This window comes from Pan troglodytes, chromosome 7 (assembly GCF_028858775.2).
Source record: "Pan troglodytes isolate AG18354 chromosome 7, NHGRI_mPanTro3-v2.0_pri, whole genome shotgun sequence".
Lineage (NCBI taxonomy): Eukaryota > Metazoa > Chordata > Mammalia > Primates > Hominidae > Pan > Pan troglodytes.
In genome coordinates this window covers 8,881,658-8,897,165 of record NC_072405.2, presented here as the reverse complement: position 1 = coordinate 8,897,165, position 15,508 = coordinate 8,881,658, and the positions used below count along the sequence as shown (strand labels likewise).

The 15,508-nt window shown below is 52.1% G+C and overlaps 1 protein-coding gene across 10 annotated transcripts in view; it reads right to left on the bottom strand.

Annotated features, from left to right (window-relative positions):
- Nucleotides 1-15,508, bottom strand: part of ARHGEF10 (Rho guanine nucleotide exchange factor 10) — a 146,659-nt gene that overhangs the window by 3,745 nt on the left and 127,406 nt on the right. For all 10 annotated transcript variants that reach the window (XM_016959043.4, XM_016959045.4, XM_016959048.4 and 7 more), the window contains 2 exons: nt 11,885-12,059; nt 4,416-4,538 (listed from right to left, as the gene is read on the bottom strand). In XM_016959043.4, coding sequence (XP_016814532.4) covers nt 4,416-4,538; nt 11,885-12,059 — 298 coding nt within the window. The remainder of the gene's footprint in view (nt 1-4,415; nt 4,539-11,884; nt 12,060-15,508) is intronic.

Sequence of the window (15,508 nt, the reverse complement as noted above, 5' to 3'; positions counted from 1 at the left end):
AGCCACCCATCCAGAGAAACAGTGAGAGTGCACCTCCTTTCAGGGAGCACCTGGCTATCCATCCAGAGAAACTGTGAGAGTGCACCTCCTTTCAGGATGCTCCTAGCTACCTATCCAGAGAAACAGTGAGAGTGCACCTCCTTTCAGGGAGCACCTAGCTACCCATCCAGAGAAACAGTGAGAGTGCACCTCCTTTCAGGGAGCACCTCGCTACCCATCCAGAGAAACTGTGAGAGTGCACCTCCTTTCCGGAAGCACCTAGCTACCCATCCAGAGAAACTGTGAGAGTGCACCTCCTTTCAGGAAGCACGTGGCTACCCATCCAGAGAAACTGTGAGAGTGCACCTCCTTTCAGGATGCACCTAGCTACCCATCCAGAGAAACAGTGAGAGTGCACCTCCTTTCAGGATGCTCCTAGCTACCCATCCAGAGAAACTGTGAGAGTGCACCTCCTTTCAGGATGCTCCTAGCTACCTATCCAGAGAAACAGTGAGAGTGCACCTCCTTTCAGGGAGCACCTCGCTACCCATCCAGAGAAACTGTGAGAGTGCACCTCCTTTCAGGATGCTCCTAGCTACCCATCCAGAGAAACAGTGAGAGTGCACCTCCTTTCAGCATGCTCCTAGCTACCCATCCAGAGAAACTGTGAGAGTGCACCTCCTTTCAGGAAGCACCTGGCTACCCATCCAGAGAAACAGTGAGAGTGCACCTCCTTTCAGGATGCTCCTAGCTACCCATCCAGAGAAACTGTGAGAGTGCACCTCCTTTCAGGATGCTCCTAGCTACCCATCCAGAGAAACTGTGAGAGTGCACCTCCTTTCAGGGAGCACCTCGCTACCCATCCAGAGAAACTGTGAGAGTGCACCTCCTTTCCGGAAGCACCTCGCTACCCATCCAGAGAAACTGTGAGAGTGCACCTCCTTTCAGGAAGCACGTGGCTACCCATCCAGAGAAACTGTGAGAGTGCACCTCCTTTCAGGATGCACCTAGCTACCCATCCAGAGAAACAGTGAGAGTGCACCTCCTTTCAGGATGCTCCTAGTTACCCATCCAGAGAAACTGTGAGAGTGCACCTCCTTTCAGGATGCTCCTAGCTACCTATCCAGAGAAACAGTGAGAGTGCACCTCCTTTCAGGGAGCACCTAGCTACCCATCCAGAGAAACAGTGAGAGTGCACCTCCTTTCAGGATGCACCTAGCTACCCATCCAGGGAAACAGTGAGAGTGCACCTCCTTTCAGGGAGCACCTCGCTACCCATCCAGAGAAACAGTGAGAGTGCACCTCCTTTCAGGATGCACCTAGCTACCTATCCAGAGAAACTGTGAGAGTGCACCTCCTTTCAGGATGCTCCTAGCTACCCATCCAGAGAAACTGTGAGAGTGCACCTCCTTTCAGGGAGCACCTAGCCACCCATCCAGAGAAACTGTGAGAGTGCACCTCCTTCCAGGAAGCACCTAGCTACCCATCCAGAGAAACTGTGAGAGTGCACCTCCTTTCAGGGAGCACCTCGCTACCCATCCAGAGAAACAGTGAGAGTGCACCTCCTTTCAGGATGCTCCTAGCTACCCATCCAGAGAAACAGTGAGAGTGCACCTCCTTTCAGGGAGCACCTCGCTACCCATCCAGAGAAACTGTGAGAGTGCACCTCCTTTCAGGATGCTCCTAGCTACCCATCCAGAGAAACTGTGAGAGTGCACCTCCTTTCAGGATGCTCCTAGCTACCCATCCAGAGAAACTGTGAGAGTGCACCTCCTTTCAGGGAGCACCTGGCTACCCATCCAGAGAAACTGTGAGAGTGCACCTCCTTTCAGGATGCACCTAGCTACCCATCCAGAGAAACAGTGAGAATGCACCTCCTTTCAGGATGCACCTAGCTGCCCATCCAGAGAAACTGTGAGAGTGCACCTCCTTTCAGGGAGCACCTGGCTACCCATCCAGGGAAACAGTGAGAGTGCACCTCCTTTCAGGATGCTCCTAGCTACCCATCCAGAGAAACAGTGAGAGTGCACCTCCTTTCAGGATGCTCCTAGCTACCCATCCAGAGAAACAGTGAGAGTGCACCTCCTTCCAGGATGCTCCTAGCTACCCATCCAGAGAAACAGTGAGAGTGCACCTCCTTTCAGGGAGCACCTGGCTATCCATCCAGAGAAACAGTGAGAGTGCACCTCCTTTCAGGGAGCACCTGGCTACCCATCCAGAGAAACTGTGAGAGTGCACCTCCTTTCAGGATGCACCTAGCTACCCATCCAGAGAAACAGTGAGAGTGCACCTCCTTTCAGGATGCACCTGGCTACCCATCCAGGGAAACAGTGAGAGTGCACCTCCTTTCAGGGAGCACCTGGCTACCCATCCAGAGAAACTGTGAGAGTGCACCTCCTTTCAGGATGCACCTGGCTATCCTCCAGAGGAACAGTGAGAGTGCACCTCCTTTTAGGGAGCACCTGGCTATCCATCCAGAGGCAATGAGGGCACCTCCTTTCAGAGGCAGGCTGCAGGCAGGGAGAGGAAAGCACTATAGCTGTGGCACCAGCAGGGACTGACCCCAGCAAGGCTGAGAGAAAAAGCAACAGAGGCTGCTTGCACCATGGGACAGCTACGGAAAATGCAAAAACCGTAAAGGTGAAAAGAACCCTTTAAGATACAAATTGGTACAACTACAGAGGAGGACCAAAAGAATAATTGACGTAAAACTCAGCATCATCATTTCCTAGGGTGTGAGTGGAGAGGGCTGAGGCTGAGAAGGGGCAGCTGAGGCTCAGTGTGTGAGTCACAGCCCCTTCTGAGCTGGGCATAGGCAGGTGGCCTATTCTCATTACCATTTAAACTGTGAAACTGTGCGTTATGCACAATTCTATGTATTTACAGGCTGAGTGTCACTTATCTGAAATTCTTGGGACCACAAGTGTTTTGGATTTTTTTTTTAATGTTGGAATATTTGCATTGCACTTGCCGGTTGAGCATCCCAAATCTGAAATCCAAAATCTGAATTCCTCCAATGAGCAGTGCCTTTCAGCATCACGTCGACACAGAATTTGGAGCATCTGAGGCCAAGGCAGGCGAATCACTTGAGGTCAGGAGTTCGAGACCAGCCTGGTCAACATAATGAAACCCCACCTCTACTAAAAATACAAAAATTAGCCAGGCATGGTGGCTGGTGCCCAGCTACTAGGGAGGCTGAGGCAGGAGAATAGCTTGAACCTGGCAGGCAGAGGGTGCAGTGAGCCGAGACTGTGCCACTGGACTCCGTCCTGGGTGCCAGAGTGAGACTCTGTCTCAAAAAGAAAAAAAAAAAAAATTGGAGTATTTTGCATTTTGTTTTTGGATTTGGGGTCCTCAACATGTACAATCCCATAGATCATAATAAAAACATAAATTAGGAAATGAATGGCGAAACTAGAATTCCTTAACCCTCGTGGGTGGACCTGCCAAAATCTGAGTGCACGGAAGCCACCGTCAGGTTGGCCTGGGAGGAAATCACAGAAATGGAGCCCGTAGGAACAGTTCTGCTCCACAAGCTTCCTGCAAAGCATTTTCTCTGTTAGTATTTCCCCCTGGCTGACATCGTAACCCACATAGAATCTAAGGCTGTGGTTTACTGAACTTAACAGGACAAGGAGTTTTCCGCGTCACTGCAGGCTCTGCACACACCACTTCTGCTGGCTGTGTTCTACCCATTACCGGCAATGCCACCATTTTATTAAATGGCCCAATCCCTCATTACGAACTGCGGGTCACCTCCTGTTTTGTGCTGTTAAAAATTAAATGCTGTCGCAAATGTCTTTTTGCATCATACTTTGTTCCTAGCTTAGGCTGTTTCCTGGGCCAATTCCCTGGATTGGGAATCCTGATTCCAGGCACACAAGCATGTTTTAAGGCCTCCAATCCCTAACGGGACTGTGCTTTCCAGAAAGGCCATGTGTTCCAGCCTGAGCTCTTACTGACATTGCAATAGCACAATGGAGCCTTTCGGATCCCCGGCTTCCTTCTTCACAACATAAAATACAGAAAGGAACGATGGAGATCCCGACTTCCTTCTTCACAACATAAAATACAGAAAGGAATGACGGAGATCCCGGCTTCCTTCTTCACAATATAAAACACAGAAAGGAACAACGGAGATCCCGGCTTCCTTCTTCACAATATAAAACACAGAAAGGAATGATGGAAACTAATTCTGGCAGTAAACAGAATATAAAAACATAAGATTCTCCTTGGATTACTAAGGTAATAAACGGAAAAAATATAAATTGATTATTCCAATTAAACAGTCTATTAAGTCATTATAATACACTGAAAAAGCACAGATAATATGAATTGTTTAAAGAATCCTAGGATGTTAAATCACACTACACACTGCTATGCTCCACGAGCCTGCAAGACAGGATGCAGCCACCCAGACTGCAGGTGCCACTCACCGGTCACTTTGGGAATCCCTTGCAGACGTGGGACCGGCAGGGCCACGAGGACTCCCAGGCTGGTGCCGACCATCAGCAATCCGTGGCAGACGAGCAGGCTCGTCACCGACAGCCGCTGGTGCCCTGGGCGGAAAGACATGAGTGGCTTCGGGTCTGGTTTGTGTAGCAGAGTTGGTGGGGCAGTGAGGGGGTGCTGGAAACCCCACAGGCCTGTCGTGCCACCACCAAATCCGCCAGGGGCAGGATGTGGCACAGGAGTTCCCAAACCCGAGCACCAGGCTCCCTCAACCACATGAGCAAGACAAGGGTCTTGGGGGCATACCCTGCACCTGCACCTGAACAGAACAGGCCAGATGTCTGGCTGGATCTCCTGGGCTGTCGTCTGCATGGCTCTGCTTGGCCGCTTCAGCCGTGAATCAAGCCCCTGGATGAATCTGTCTAAACCTTTTGCTTCTGGGCCGTGTAGCACGTGAGCTTGTGAGCCCCCGACATACACAGCGGCGTGTGGTTCTTTGGGAGCACAGAGACCCCTTTACAAGTGAGGAGAGGTCTCTTAATGGGCGCGGCTGGACTCGAGTAACCGGCCCTCAGCCGCACTTGGACCCTAGAAGGGAACTGAAAGGCCTCTCCAGGGCTCTGCGTGAAGAACAACATCGTCACACAGCCTCAGCGCTGGACACAGCAGGGAAACATCACGGTGGATGGTGGGGTCAGAAGGGCCTTTGAGGCTCTTTGTTAGTTTGGTTTTGATTTGCTTTACAGCCAAGGATCTGAAGCCCAGAGAAACTAAACAATTTGCTCCGGCAGTGACAAGGCTAGAAAGTGGCTGCAAAACAATGTGGGAGACGCGTGGCCTATTCCAAGACCCTGCCTCACTGCAGTTTCAGGAAGACCCCGCCTCACGGCGGCTACAGGGAAGACCCCGCCTCACCGGGGTTACAGGGAAGACCCCGCATCACCGGGGTTACAGGGAAGACCCCGCCACCTAACGACAGTTACAGGGAAGACCCCGCCTCACGGTGGTTAAAGGGAAGACCCCGCCTCACCGTGGCTACAGGGAAGACCCCGCCTCACGGTGGTTACAGGGTGGGAGATGCATGGCCTGTTCCAAGACCCCACCTCACTGCAGTTACAGGATGGGAGACAAATCACCTGCTCCAAAGACCCCACCTCACAGTGGTTACAGGAAGACCCCACCTCACTGCAGTTACAGGATGGGAGACAAATCACCTGCTCCAAAGACCCCGCCTCATGGCAGTTACAGGGTGGGAGACATATCACCTGCTCCAAAGACCCCGCCTCACTGTGGTTTCAGGGTGGGTCTGGACTGTCACATCATTCCACCACAACTCTGAGACAATCGTCAGCATAGCGGCCTTCAAACACAGAAAAGATAATCCCCAGTGCTTCTCTGTTTAGCCCCAAAGCTGAGGAGCACAGTAGGCCCATTTAGCTTGCTCCTGAGAAGTGATGGTGAACACTTAAAAACAGTTTGATTCTTTTCTGTAGATATAAAAGCTATTTTAAATATCCCTGCATTTGACCCAAAGTTCTCTCTGATGAAGATCATGAAAAACAACCTCACACCAGAGCCAAAGACTCCGTATCGACAGAGGTCAAACAGCCTCCCCCAAAACAAAAAGCCCTCACTACAGAAAAAGAAAGACATTTGGTTCTATTTCTAAATGCCGATTCATATTATTTTTAAAAGCTCAATAATATGCATGTCCCAGGAATTCTGAATGTTTGCCTGGTCGGCGTGACTTGGTCAGGGCGATAGTGAATCCACAGCGCTGTCCTGTATGTAAGCCGGTGCTGTTACTTTCTAAAGCTAATGAAAAGCACGGCAGCAGCTTCAAAGCTGATACGCAGGGTACGCGATTCCCAGCTGCTCCGAAGTGCTGACTGCTCTACAACACGGGGAGCAGCCCGGGGTGCAGCCGCAAAGGGAGTGTGGATGATCTTTCTAGAGCAGCAGTTTGACTCAACAGTAAGTATTTTAAGCATGAAACATGATTGTCTTATGAGAGAGAATACCGGTGTGCATATGAGTTCAGCATCAAACCTGAACCCGACCTCCCCGGCCCTCCGTGTGGCACTAGGATGGGAAGCAGCCCCGCTGTGGGAGCAGGGATGTGAGATACTGGGAAGGGGAGAAGCCCCACCTGCGTGCCGGGCAAGGCTGCGGCTGCGTGACTGAAACGATGGCCCGGCTTCTGGAAGGGCTCCTGTAATGCTGGCCAAAGCTTGCATTTAATAAAAAGGGTAGGCCGGGCGCAGTGGCTCATGCCTGTAATCCCAGCACTTTGGGAGGCCGAGGTGGGTGGATCCCCTGAGGCCAGGAGTTCGAGACCAGCCTGGCCAACATAGTGAAACCCCATCCCTACTAAAAATACAAAAAAAAAAAAAAAAACCTAAAAAACAAAACAAAAAAATACAAAAAAACTAGCTGGGCGTGGTGGTAGGCACCTGTAATCCCAACTACTCAGAAGCTGAGGCAGGAGTATTGCTTGAACCCGGGAGGCAGAGGTTGCAGTGAGCCAAGATCGCACCATTGCACTCCAGCCTGGGCAAAAGGAGTGAAACTCCGTTTCAAATAAATAAATAAATAAATAAAAAGGGTAAAAGCAGGTAGAAACCCGATATGAATGTTTTTAACTGGTTTCAAAGTACCCAGGAACTACGTAAAAGAGTTAAGTTCCAGAGAGTGGTTTTCCATTGCATTTTCCAAGCAGTCTGCCAATCAACATCTTTAATTTTACATGTGAAAGCTGACGGCCACAGTCACGAGGTCATGCGGTCATTTTCCGATTCCAGAGGCTGCGGTGAGTGCCGCTATCCAGGCGTCCCGTGCCTGTCCGGAAGCACCAACAGTGACCTAGAACAGGACAGCAGGGCGTGTCCCAGATGGGGCTGGGTCCCGGGAGCTGGAGCCCACGTGAGGTCCGCTGGCGAGGTGGGAGGCAGGGGCAGCTGAGGTGGTGAACGGTGATGCAGCTGCACAGTGAGGTTGGTAAATGGGTTACACGTGTGAAGTGGGACTGACTGCACTTGAGCGGCTGCTGGATGGTGACTCCGTGGGGAGTCACCAGGGCCTTCTGCAGGCAGCCACAGAGGCAGACGCATCTCCCGCCCTGGAGGCTGGGAGAAGCTGGGGGTGTAAACAACACCATCCAGGTTCATTCAAATAACCTCAGAAACAGAACAGTGAGTAGAAGAAGCAATACGTCCCCCAAATATGGGAGGGAATGCTACCAGGGGGATTCGCCCTCTGCTCTTCCCAGCCTGGAACATAAAACAAAGGACAGGCCAGGGCCACACCGGCCACCGAGAAAGGCTGTGGCTCCCAAGTCCTCAGTCTCGTTCGTTAACTCACCATCTTGAGTCCGGTTTCATTTACTGAATTCCCTTACGGTGTCCATGGTCTTCAGAAAAGTTACACTTTTTTTTTTTTTTTTTAATGGAAATTTTGGCCATTTTATTTGGTCACATAGTTCCTGGAGGCTCTGTATTCGCTCGGTGGAGACTCAGAAAGGCGCAATTTACCATGTGTCTCAGCACCTTTCCATCAAAAATATCCTCCTTTGAACATGCGGGACAGAGCAGGAAACATCTGCCTGGTGATGTAACCTACTGCAACTGCTCACAACCTAAAAGCTGAGGCGCTGTGAACTCACTCGCTGTAAACTCTACTCCTTTATAACTTAGAAAGGTAACGACCGCTCTAACGAATGTGTATGTTAATCACAGACCTTCATCAACTGTTAGTCTGTGTTGAATCTGATGTAGCTTATGTGAAAGAACGTGAGCTAAATGGTTTTCAGAACTGAATTCCAAATAGAAGGAGAAAAGCCAGGGCCTTAGCTACAGATTCACAGATTCCCCAGGGGCCAGCGTGCTGAGACCCTGAGGAAGGAAGGAGGTTTCATCACGTTGTGTGAACTCACACAAAAGGCATGAGTTATAATACAGTTTGTTTTTTTCAAATTTTGTTGTTTCGGCTTGGCAAGTCTTCATTTGCAGAAGCTACCTGACTTTTATATTCCAGCAATAGCACAAAAAGATAATTTTATGTCTTGTTGCCACACACACACACACACACATGAAAACCCATTTGAGCATCGTCATGAATACGACTCTAGAATGAAGGTTTTGTGTGTGTGTGAACAGAGCACAGAGGACATGTGTGGGCCTCCAGGAACCATCTTGGACGATAAGGAGGAGAAGAACCCAGGAGCAGTGACGGCCCGGCGACCTCAGCATCCGCGCATGTCAGCACGGTATGAGCATGCCCCCACCGGAATGTCTAAATACAGCATGAAATGCAATAATGCTTATTTCTATGAAATATATGAAATATTGGCTGAAAGGCAAAGACGACTAGACAGAGGAGACGAGATGAAAGGACTCTCTGGAGGAAAGGACTCTCTGGCCTACTCATTCCCTCTGAGTCACAAAATGCAATGAAAATCAGAACCATCTCAGTCTATGCCGCACTGAGGATCTTACAGAGAATCACTGTCAGAAGCATCACAAACAAAACTGAACTTCTGGTGTCACCGAGGTTGCCTCTAACCCGTGTACCTTTCTCCTACTGACAAGGCCACGGTGGCAGCAGACCACAGCCTGGGAGCCGAGAACTGAATGTGGGTAAAGCAGTCAGTGTCCCCCAGAAATCAGTGAAGCTGGAGCTATTTCCAACTTAGTACCGAAATGCCGGAGAAACCTGCCAACTAGAGGCACGGCGCTCCATCTGGACAGACGCATGTGTTTGCTTTCATGCGGGTCTAAAATGCAGACCTGACTATGTCGTGTAGGAATAAGTAAAGACCCACGATTCAGGGGCCCCCGGAGCAGGGGGCTGAGAGCACGCACTGTGGCCGTGGAGAGCCAGCCCAGGATGTTGGAGGGGCCCGGGAGAGTGGGCGCCAGGGGATGGTGGCTCTGCAGAGCCCCATGCATCTGCTGCCAAGTGAGAGGCTTGTGGTGGGCTTGGGATGGATCCATCATCGGCCGCCTGGAAACTATGAGCTGAAGGGTGAAAAGTCCCAAGGAAGGCTCAGCGCCCAGCCACAGACAACTTCATCATCCAAAACACGCAACACAGGCAGCTGCGATTTAGCCAGAACCTGCGACCTGAGCAGCCGGCAAGGGGTCTGCATTCTGTTTCTGGGTGGGTGCAGGACTATGTTGGGTGCTCTATGCTTGGAGGGAAGCAGGATAATTCCATCTTTCTCTTCTACAGGAGAGGTCAAAGACAGTGTCTAAAACAAAACATCAAGAACCTGCCATACAGGAGTGGCTTTCGAGCAGCAGCAGTAGGGAGGCAGGCGGGACAGGCAGCTGACAGCAGGGTGGGGTATGGGGACAGTCGGGGGGGCCGGGGCGGGTGCTGACAGTGGGTGGGGTGCTGGGATGAGAGGGTGGGTGCTGACTGCGGGGTTGGGTGTGAGGATGGGGGGCAGGATTGGGTGCTGACAGTGGGTGGGGTGCTGGGATGGGGGTGGGGCTGTGGGTCCCCAGAGCGCAGGCTTTCCTATCCTGCTTTGCTTTTCATAGCCTGGGCGTGAGTGCTGTTGGGTTTTATTAAATCGTGTGCAAGGGTTATTTTATTAAGAAATCAAATTCAAAATACAAACTCCACTCACACTTGCAAGAGCCTTCCCTTGATTAGGAGTTTCTTTCTGATCCTAACCGGAGACAGATAAACACTAAGGATCCTGCAGGGCCGCTGCATTTCCATGGCTGCTCTCGGAACTCTGGAACCAGGGTAACCGTGGGCTGCTTCTCCCCGGAGGGAGGTCTGCGCTGCAGGGCAGCTGGGGCAGGATTTGGAGGCTCGGGTGCTGGAGCCCACGGGAGGTCGAGTGGAGAGGTTTTTCTCATAACACCCTCCTCACCTCCCCTTGTGTACAGAACTTTGAACACGTGGACACTCACTGCCGCGTGAGAGCGTGCTTTGGCAATTACGGATGTGACTTGGTTTTGTCCCAACAAGGACAGCCTATTCCTGCAGCAAACATTTGCTCTAGCAGTGAGTGCTCCAAAGAAAACACAAGGTCCGCAGCAGAGCGTCTGCTTTCTGAGCCACAGGGACTTAACCATTTTGGTTCTCTAAATATAAACTTGCATGTTACATAAACCTCCTTTTCTCACTAAGAGAAATCTCCTGTAGTATTTTAACAATGGCTTGTACAGTTAGCCCCTGAGAAAAGAACGGCTATCATGGACCCACCGTGCACCGAATATATTCACCCTCCCATCTCCAGTGGGAGTGCGGCGGGGACACGGAGGCCCCGAGGAACATCCTCAGCACCTCCTCGTCCTCCTCATCCTCCCCTTGTCAAAGGACGGCCTCACACCCGTTCTAGAACCAGATCCCTAATCATTGTGGTTTTTTTCAACGTATCATAAGTGGCCCGTCATGGACTGAATGTTTGTGTCTCCCCAGATTTCGATGTTGAAGCCCTGCCCGCAGTGGGATGGTGCGAGGAGGCGGGGCTTTGGGGAGGTGATTAGGGTTAGATGAGCTCATGAGGATAGGGTCCCCGTGATGGGATAAGCACCCTTACAGGAAGCGGAGGAGACCCCAGGGCTCTTGCTCCACCACATGAGGCCCCAGCCAGAAGGCACCAACTGCAAAGCAGGAAGCAGATCCTCCCAGAAACCGGCCCTGCAGGCACCGTGCTCCCCAGCATGCTGCCTCCAGAATGCAGAGGGGCAGCCTCTCTGGCTTGTAAGCCTGCCCGTCTGTGGCGTGTGTCACAGCAGCCGAAGCGCTCGGAGGCAGAGCCCTTACTTCATGCCTTCCCCTTAAAACTGCAAACGTCTTCCAATACCCACCAGCAGGCAAAGAACCAAAACAGCCCTTCCACAGACCCCACCGCGGCCTCCGGTTACCCGTGAAAGAAGCCGGTTGGGCCCCCTCCTGATTTCTTTCCTCCATCCTGTTGTAGGATGGTCTTCCCAAAACTCAATGTGTAATGGCCTTCTCCCCTGCCCAGAAACTTCAGTGACACCCACCAGCAACAGGGCATTCACAAACAAAGGCCTCTGTTGGCCTCTCCCCAACAGCCCTCCCAGCCAAAGGGAGGCCTCCTTTTCTGTGTTCTTCAGCCTCAGGTCCTGGCTTCCCCAGGGTCTTGTTGCACCGACGATGAGAAATCGTCTCCCACCCACTCTGACCTACAGAGATGGCACTGCTACGCGGCTCATCCCAGCACGCGGCTCCTCCCAGCATGCAGCTTCTTCAGGACCTCTGTGCCCTGCACCGGGAAGCGCTAAAGTAGGCTGACCATGCTCCGCACTCCCACGTCTTTCCCTGGGCCCTGTCCCGCCCCATTACCTGGCAGCATGTTGTGAACAGTGTCCTGCACTGGGAAGCGCTAAGGTGGGCTGACGGCGCTCCGCACCCCCCACGTCCGTCCCCGGTTGCTGTCCCATCCCTGGGCCCTGTCCCGTCCCCTTACCTGGCAGCATGTTGTGAACAGGGGTGGCGATGTTGATGTCCTGCAGGTGCTTGAGAGTTTCCGTGTGAAAAAGGCGGAGCGTGGACCCTGAGGTGAAGGCAATCCAGATCCCGACGCCGGACACGGCCATGTGGGAGATCACCATGCCTTCCTCCTGGTGGGCCTCCAGCTGACCCTGTGAAATTGAGAGGTCAAGTCTGCTAGCCCCGTGGAGTGAGTCTGAGTGGGGCCTGTTGGGTCCACGTGGCGTACGGCTGGAGCGCCATTCAGTGGCTGCAACACAGTAGCAGGCTTTGCTCCAAATCACAGGCCTCTCCAGCAACCAAACACTAGCAACCCAACTGCCTGCCATTTTCCAATCATCCTGGCTCCTTTGTGAGCCCAGAAAATTGCCATTCCAAAGACACAGGCATGGCGCACCTGCCGAGGGGCCACTGAGCTTGTGTCCTAAAGGAGACATGGGCAGGCTGGCGAGGGGAGGCACAGGATCCATCCCCCCAGGCCCATCAGAACCTGCTGGAACCTTCCTCGATGTCTCCAGGCTATGGCATGGGGCCCCACTGCCTGCCTGCAGCCTGACCCTGGTTCTGAGTCTGTGCCTCCTCTTAGCTCTGCTGTCCTGGAAAGGCACCTTCTGCTTCTCCAAGCAACTTGGTCCTTCTGGAGCTTCCAGGCTCAGCTGCAGCCCCGCAGCTCCGAAAGCGCATCCCAGCAGCCTGCTCTGAGGGGTCCCACTGGTGCCTGGGCCTGGGCCCTCGTCACCCCACAGCCAGCAGGGGCTGCTAACACAGCGACCCCCCCACATGGCCTCAGGGGCTGCCTGGCGTTCAGGCTCTCTGAGATCAGTCCCAGGAGGACTGCCCCCGCCTTGCCCATCAGGGATTGGAGGCGGTAACAGAGGGTGAGGGCTGGGATGAAGCTTAGAGACACTGTGTGCCCCAGGAACCAGCAGCCTCACAGCTCTTGAAATTAAAGAAACTCACGATCCTGCACAGTTATCTAAAGTAAAGTGATGAAACTCATAAAAACCCACAGGAAATAACCAGACTGACATCTCGGCCCTACGAGTTGTCCCACAATCTGAGAATAAGGGAAAAGACGACAGCCCCCATGGTGGAGACTGCTGACTCCACACACATGCCCCGTGGCACCAAACCCCACCCTGCGGCACTACGCCACGCCCAGAGCCCAGTGAACCCAGCGGGCAGGAATTCAGGGATGCGACTTCAGTGGATGGGAGATCCCTTCTCCCATGGTATCGCCTCTTATTTCAGTTGAGATTCCATCAGGAACAGGGGGCAGAGGACCCCAGTCTACACAGGGGCGCTGCAGGGCCTGAGAGCTGAGGAGAGGACTGTGTCCTCAGGCTGGGCACGCAGGGGCTGGGGTCCCCAGGGAGGCGACATGGTGCGGGAGGCTAGGGTCCTCAGGGAGGCGACACGGTGCGGGAGGCTGGGATCCTGGGGGAGGCGACACAGTGCGGGAGGCTGGGGTCCCGAGGGAGGCGACATGGTGTGGGAGGCTGGGGTCCCCAGGGAGCTGACACGGTGCGGGAGGCTGGGGTCCCCAAGGAGGTGACACAGTGAGGGAGGCTGGCCCACACGGCCCCAAGTCCCATCACTGTGGGTCTTGAGCGGGCTCCACATCTGACTGTCCACCCCTCTGGAGCAAATTGGAACCCCGCAGGTCCCCTGATGTGAAGTGAGAGCCCCACCTCTAAAATGCCCATTCTAGAGTCAGCCGTGTAAATGCCTCTCGCCATATGCCCGTAGTTTCCTCATAAAATGCCCATTCTAGAGTCAGCGTGTAATGCCTCTCGCCATATGCCCGTAGTTTCCTCATAGAAAATTTCTTCAATAATCACAAGTTGAATTTAAATATTTGTCAATGAGAAGGAACTGGTGCTCACAATTGCAAAGGAGTCTGCATCACTGACTTGTGACTTGGTTCCTAGGCAGATAATCCAGCTCTTACTCCCCAGCGGAACACGAATCTCACACACAAAGATCCCAAGTGTTTTTATGAACTGAAGCTTCACAGGATCTTCACACTCTAAACTATCTGGGCTGTGCGGCGTGGGAGACAGAGCATCTCCCTGGGAGTTGGGAAGTCTGGGTTCGGATTCCAGATGGTTCTAGAGTGGGTCTGTTTTTGATCCCTCCTCCCTCTGACTTGGCCTCCTGCGTCACAGAGGAGAAGGTGTGCAGGCCCACACTTCCCTGACACTCCACCTCCAACCTGCAGAGCTCCCCGAATCTGGCCTCCTCGCGGCACTGGCTCCTTCCTCCCCTGCTCCTCGCCCTCCTCCTGGAATGGGGCCCTGTCTCTCCTGGCTTCTATCATTGAGCCCCAAAGCATGCACAAGTCTCACTCAAAAAATAGGGAAAAAGAAAAGGAAGAAAAGCCTGTGCCCCTTTCCAGCTGGGCTGTGGGGTTCCTCTCCTCCTGCCTGTGCTAGGCAGGCCGCTCCCCGCAGCCATTGCTTCAGGCTAACTTCTGCTAACTTCTCAGCTACTTCCAAAACTGCCACCTCCTTTTGAAAACACTGAGCTATAATTCACATATCATGAAGTTCACCCTTCTATAGGGCGCAATTCTGTGCTTTTCAGTATATTCGGGAAGTTGCCAACCTTAACCACTCTTGAATTACAGAATATTTTATTACCCTTATGCCCCCTTCCCCAGCCCCTGACAACCACTCATCCCATCCAGGTTCTGTCTCTGGATTTGCCTGTTCTGACATTTCATATAAACAAAATCCTACAATGTTCGGCCTTTTGTGTCTGGCTTCTTTCACTGAATTTGGCGTTTTCCAGGTTCATCCACGTGGCATGAGTTGGGGCTTCACTCCTTTCTATGGCTGAAACCAATCCTCGTGTATGAAGGAACCACATTATGTTTGTCCATTCACCAGTTCCTGGGCGTCTGGGCTGCATCTGCTTTTTGACTATAAATAACACTGCTATGATAATTCGTGTCTGCATGAGTATCAGGTTCTTCTGAATCTACACCTACGACTAGAAATGCTGGGTCACCTGGTCATGCCACAAGTTACTTTCTGAAGAAATCACAAACTGTCTTCTCAGAAATTGTACCATTCTGCATTCCCACCAGCAACAGTCTCCCAGCATCCTCACGTGCTCTCCAGTGCGTGCTGGCTCCACTAACATTATTATTCCCGCCATCCTAGCATGTGACACAGCATCTCATTGTGGTTTCGCTCCATGATTCCCTAACAAGCAACAATGCTGACCATCTTCTCGTGTGCCTATGGGTCGACTGTACATCTTCTTTGGAGAAATATCCATTCAGTTCCCTTGCCTTTAATAGAGTTAGTTTTCTTTTTCTTAAGATCTAAGAGTGAGTTAGATGCTCTGCATACTAGATCCTTCTCACATGAGCTATACATATTTTCTCCCACTCTGTGGGTTGTCTTTTCACCCTGCTGATAGTGTCCTTTGAAGCAAAAAGGTTTTAACTTTAATGAAGCCCATGTATCTTATTTTTCCATGTTAGTTGCTTGTGCTTGAGGTGTCAGATCTAAGAAACCACTGTCTAGTCCAAAATCATGAGGATTTACCCCTATAATTTCTTTTAAGGTGTTTATAGTTTTAGCTTTTACAT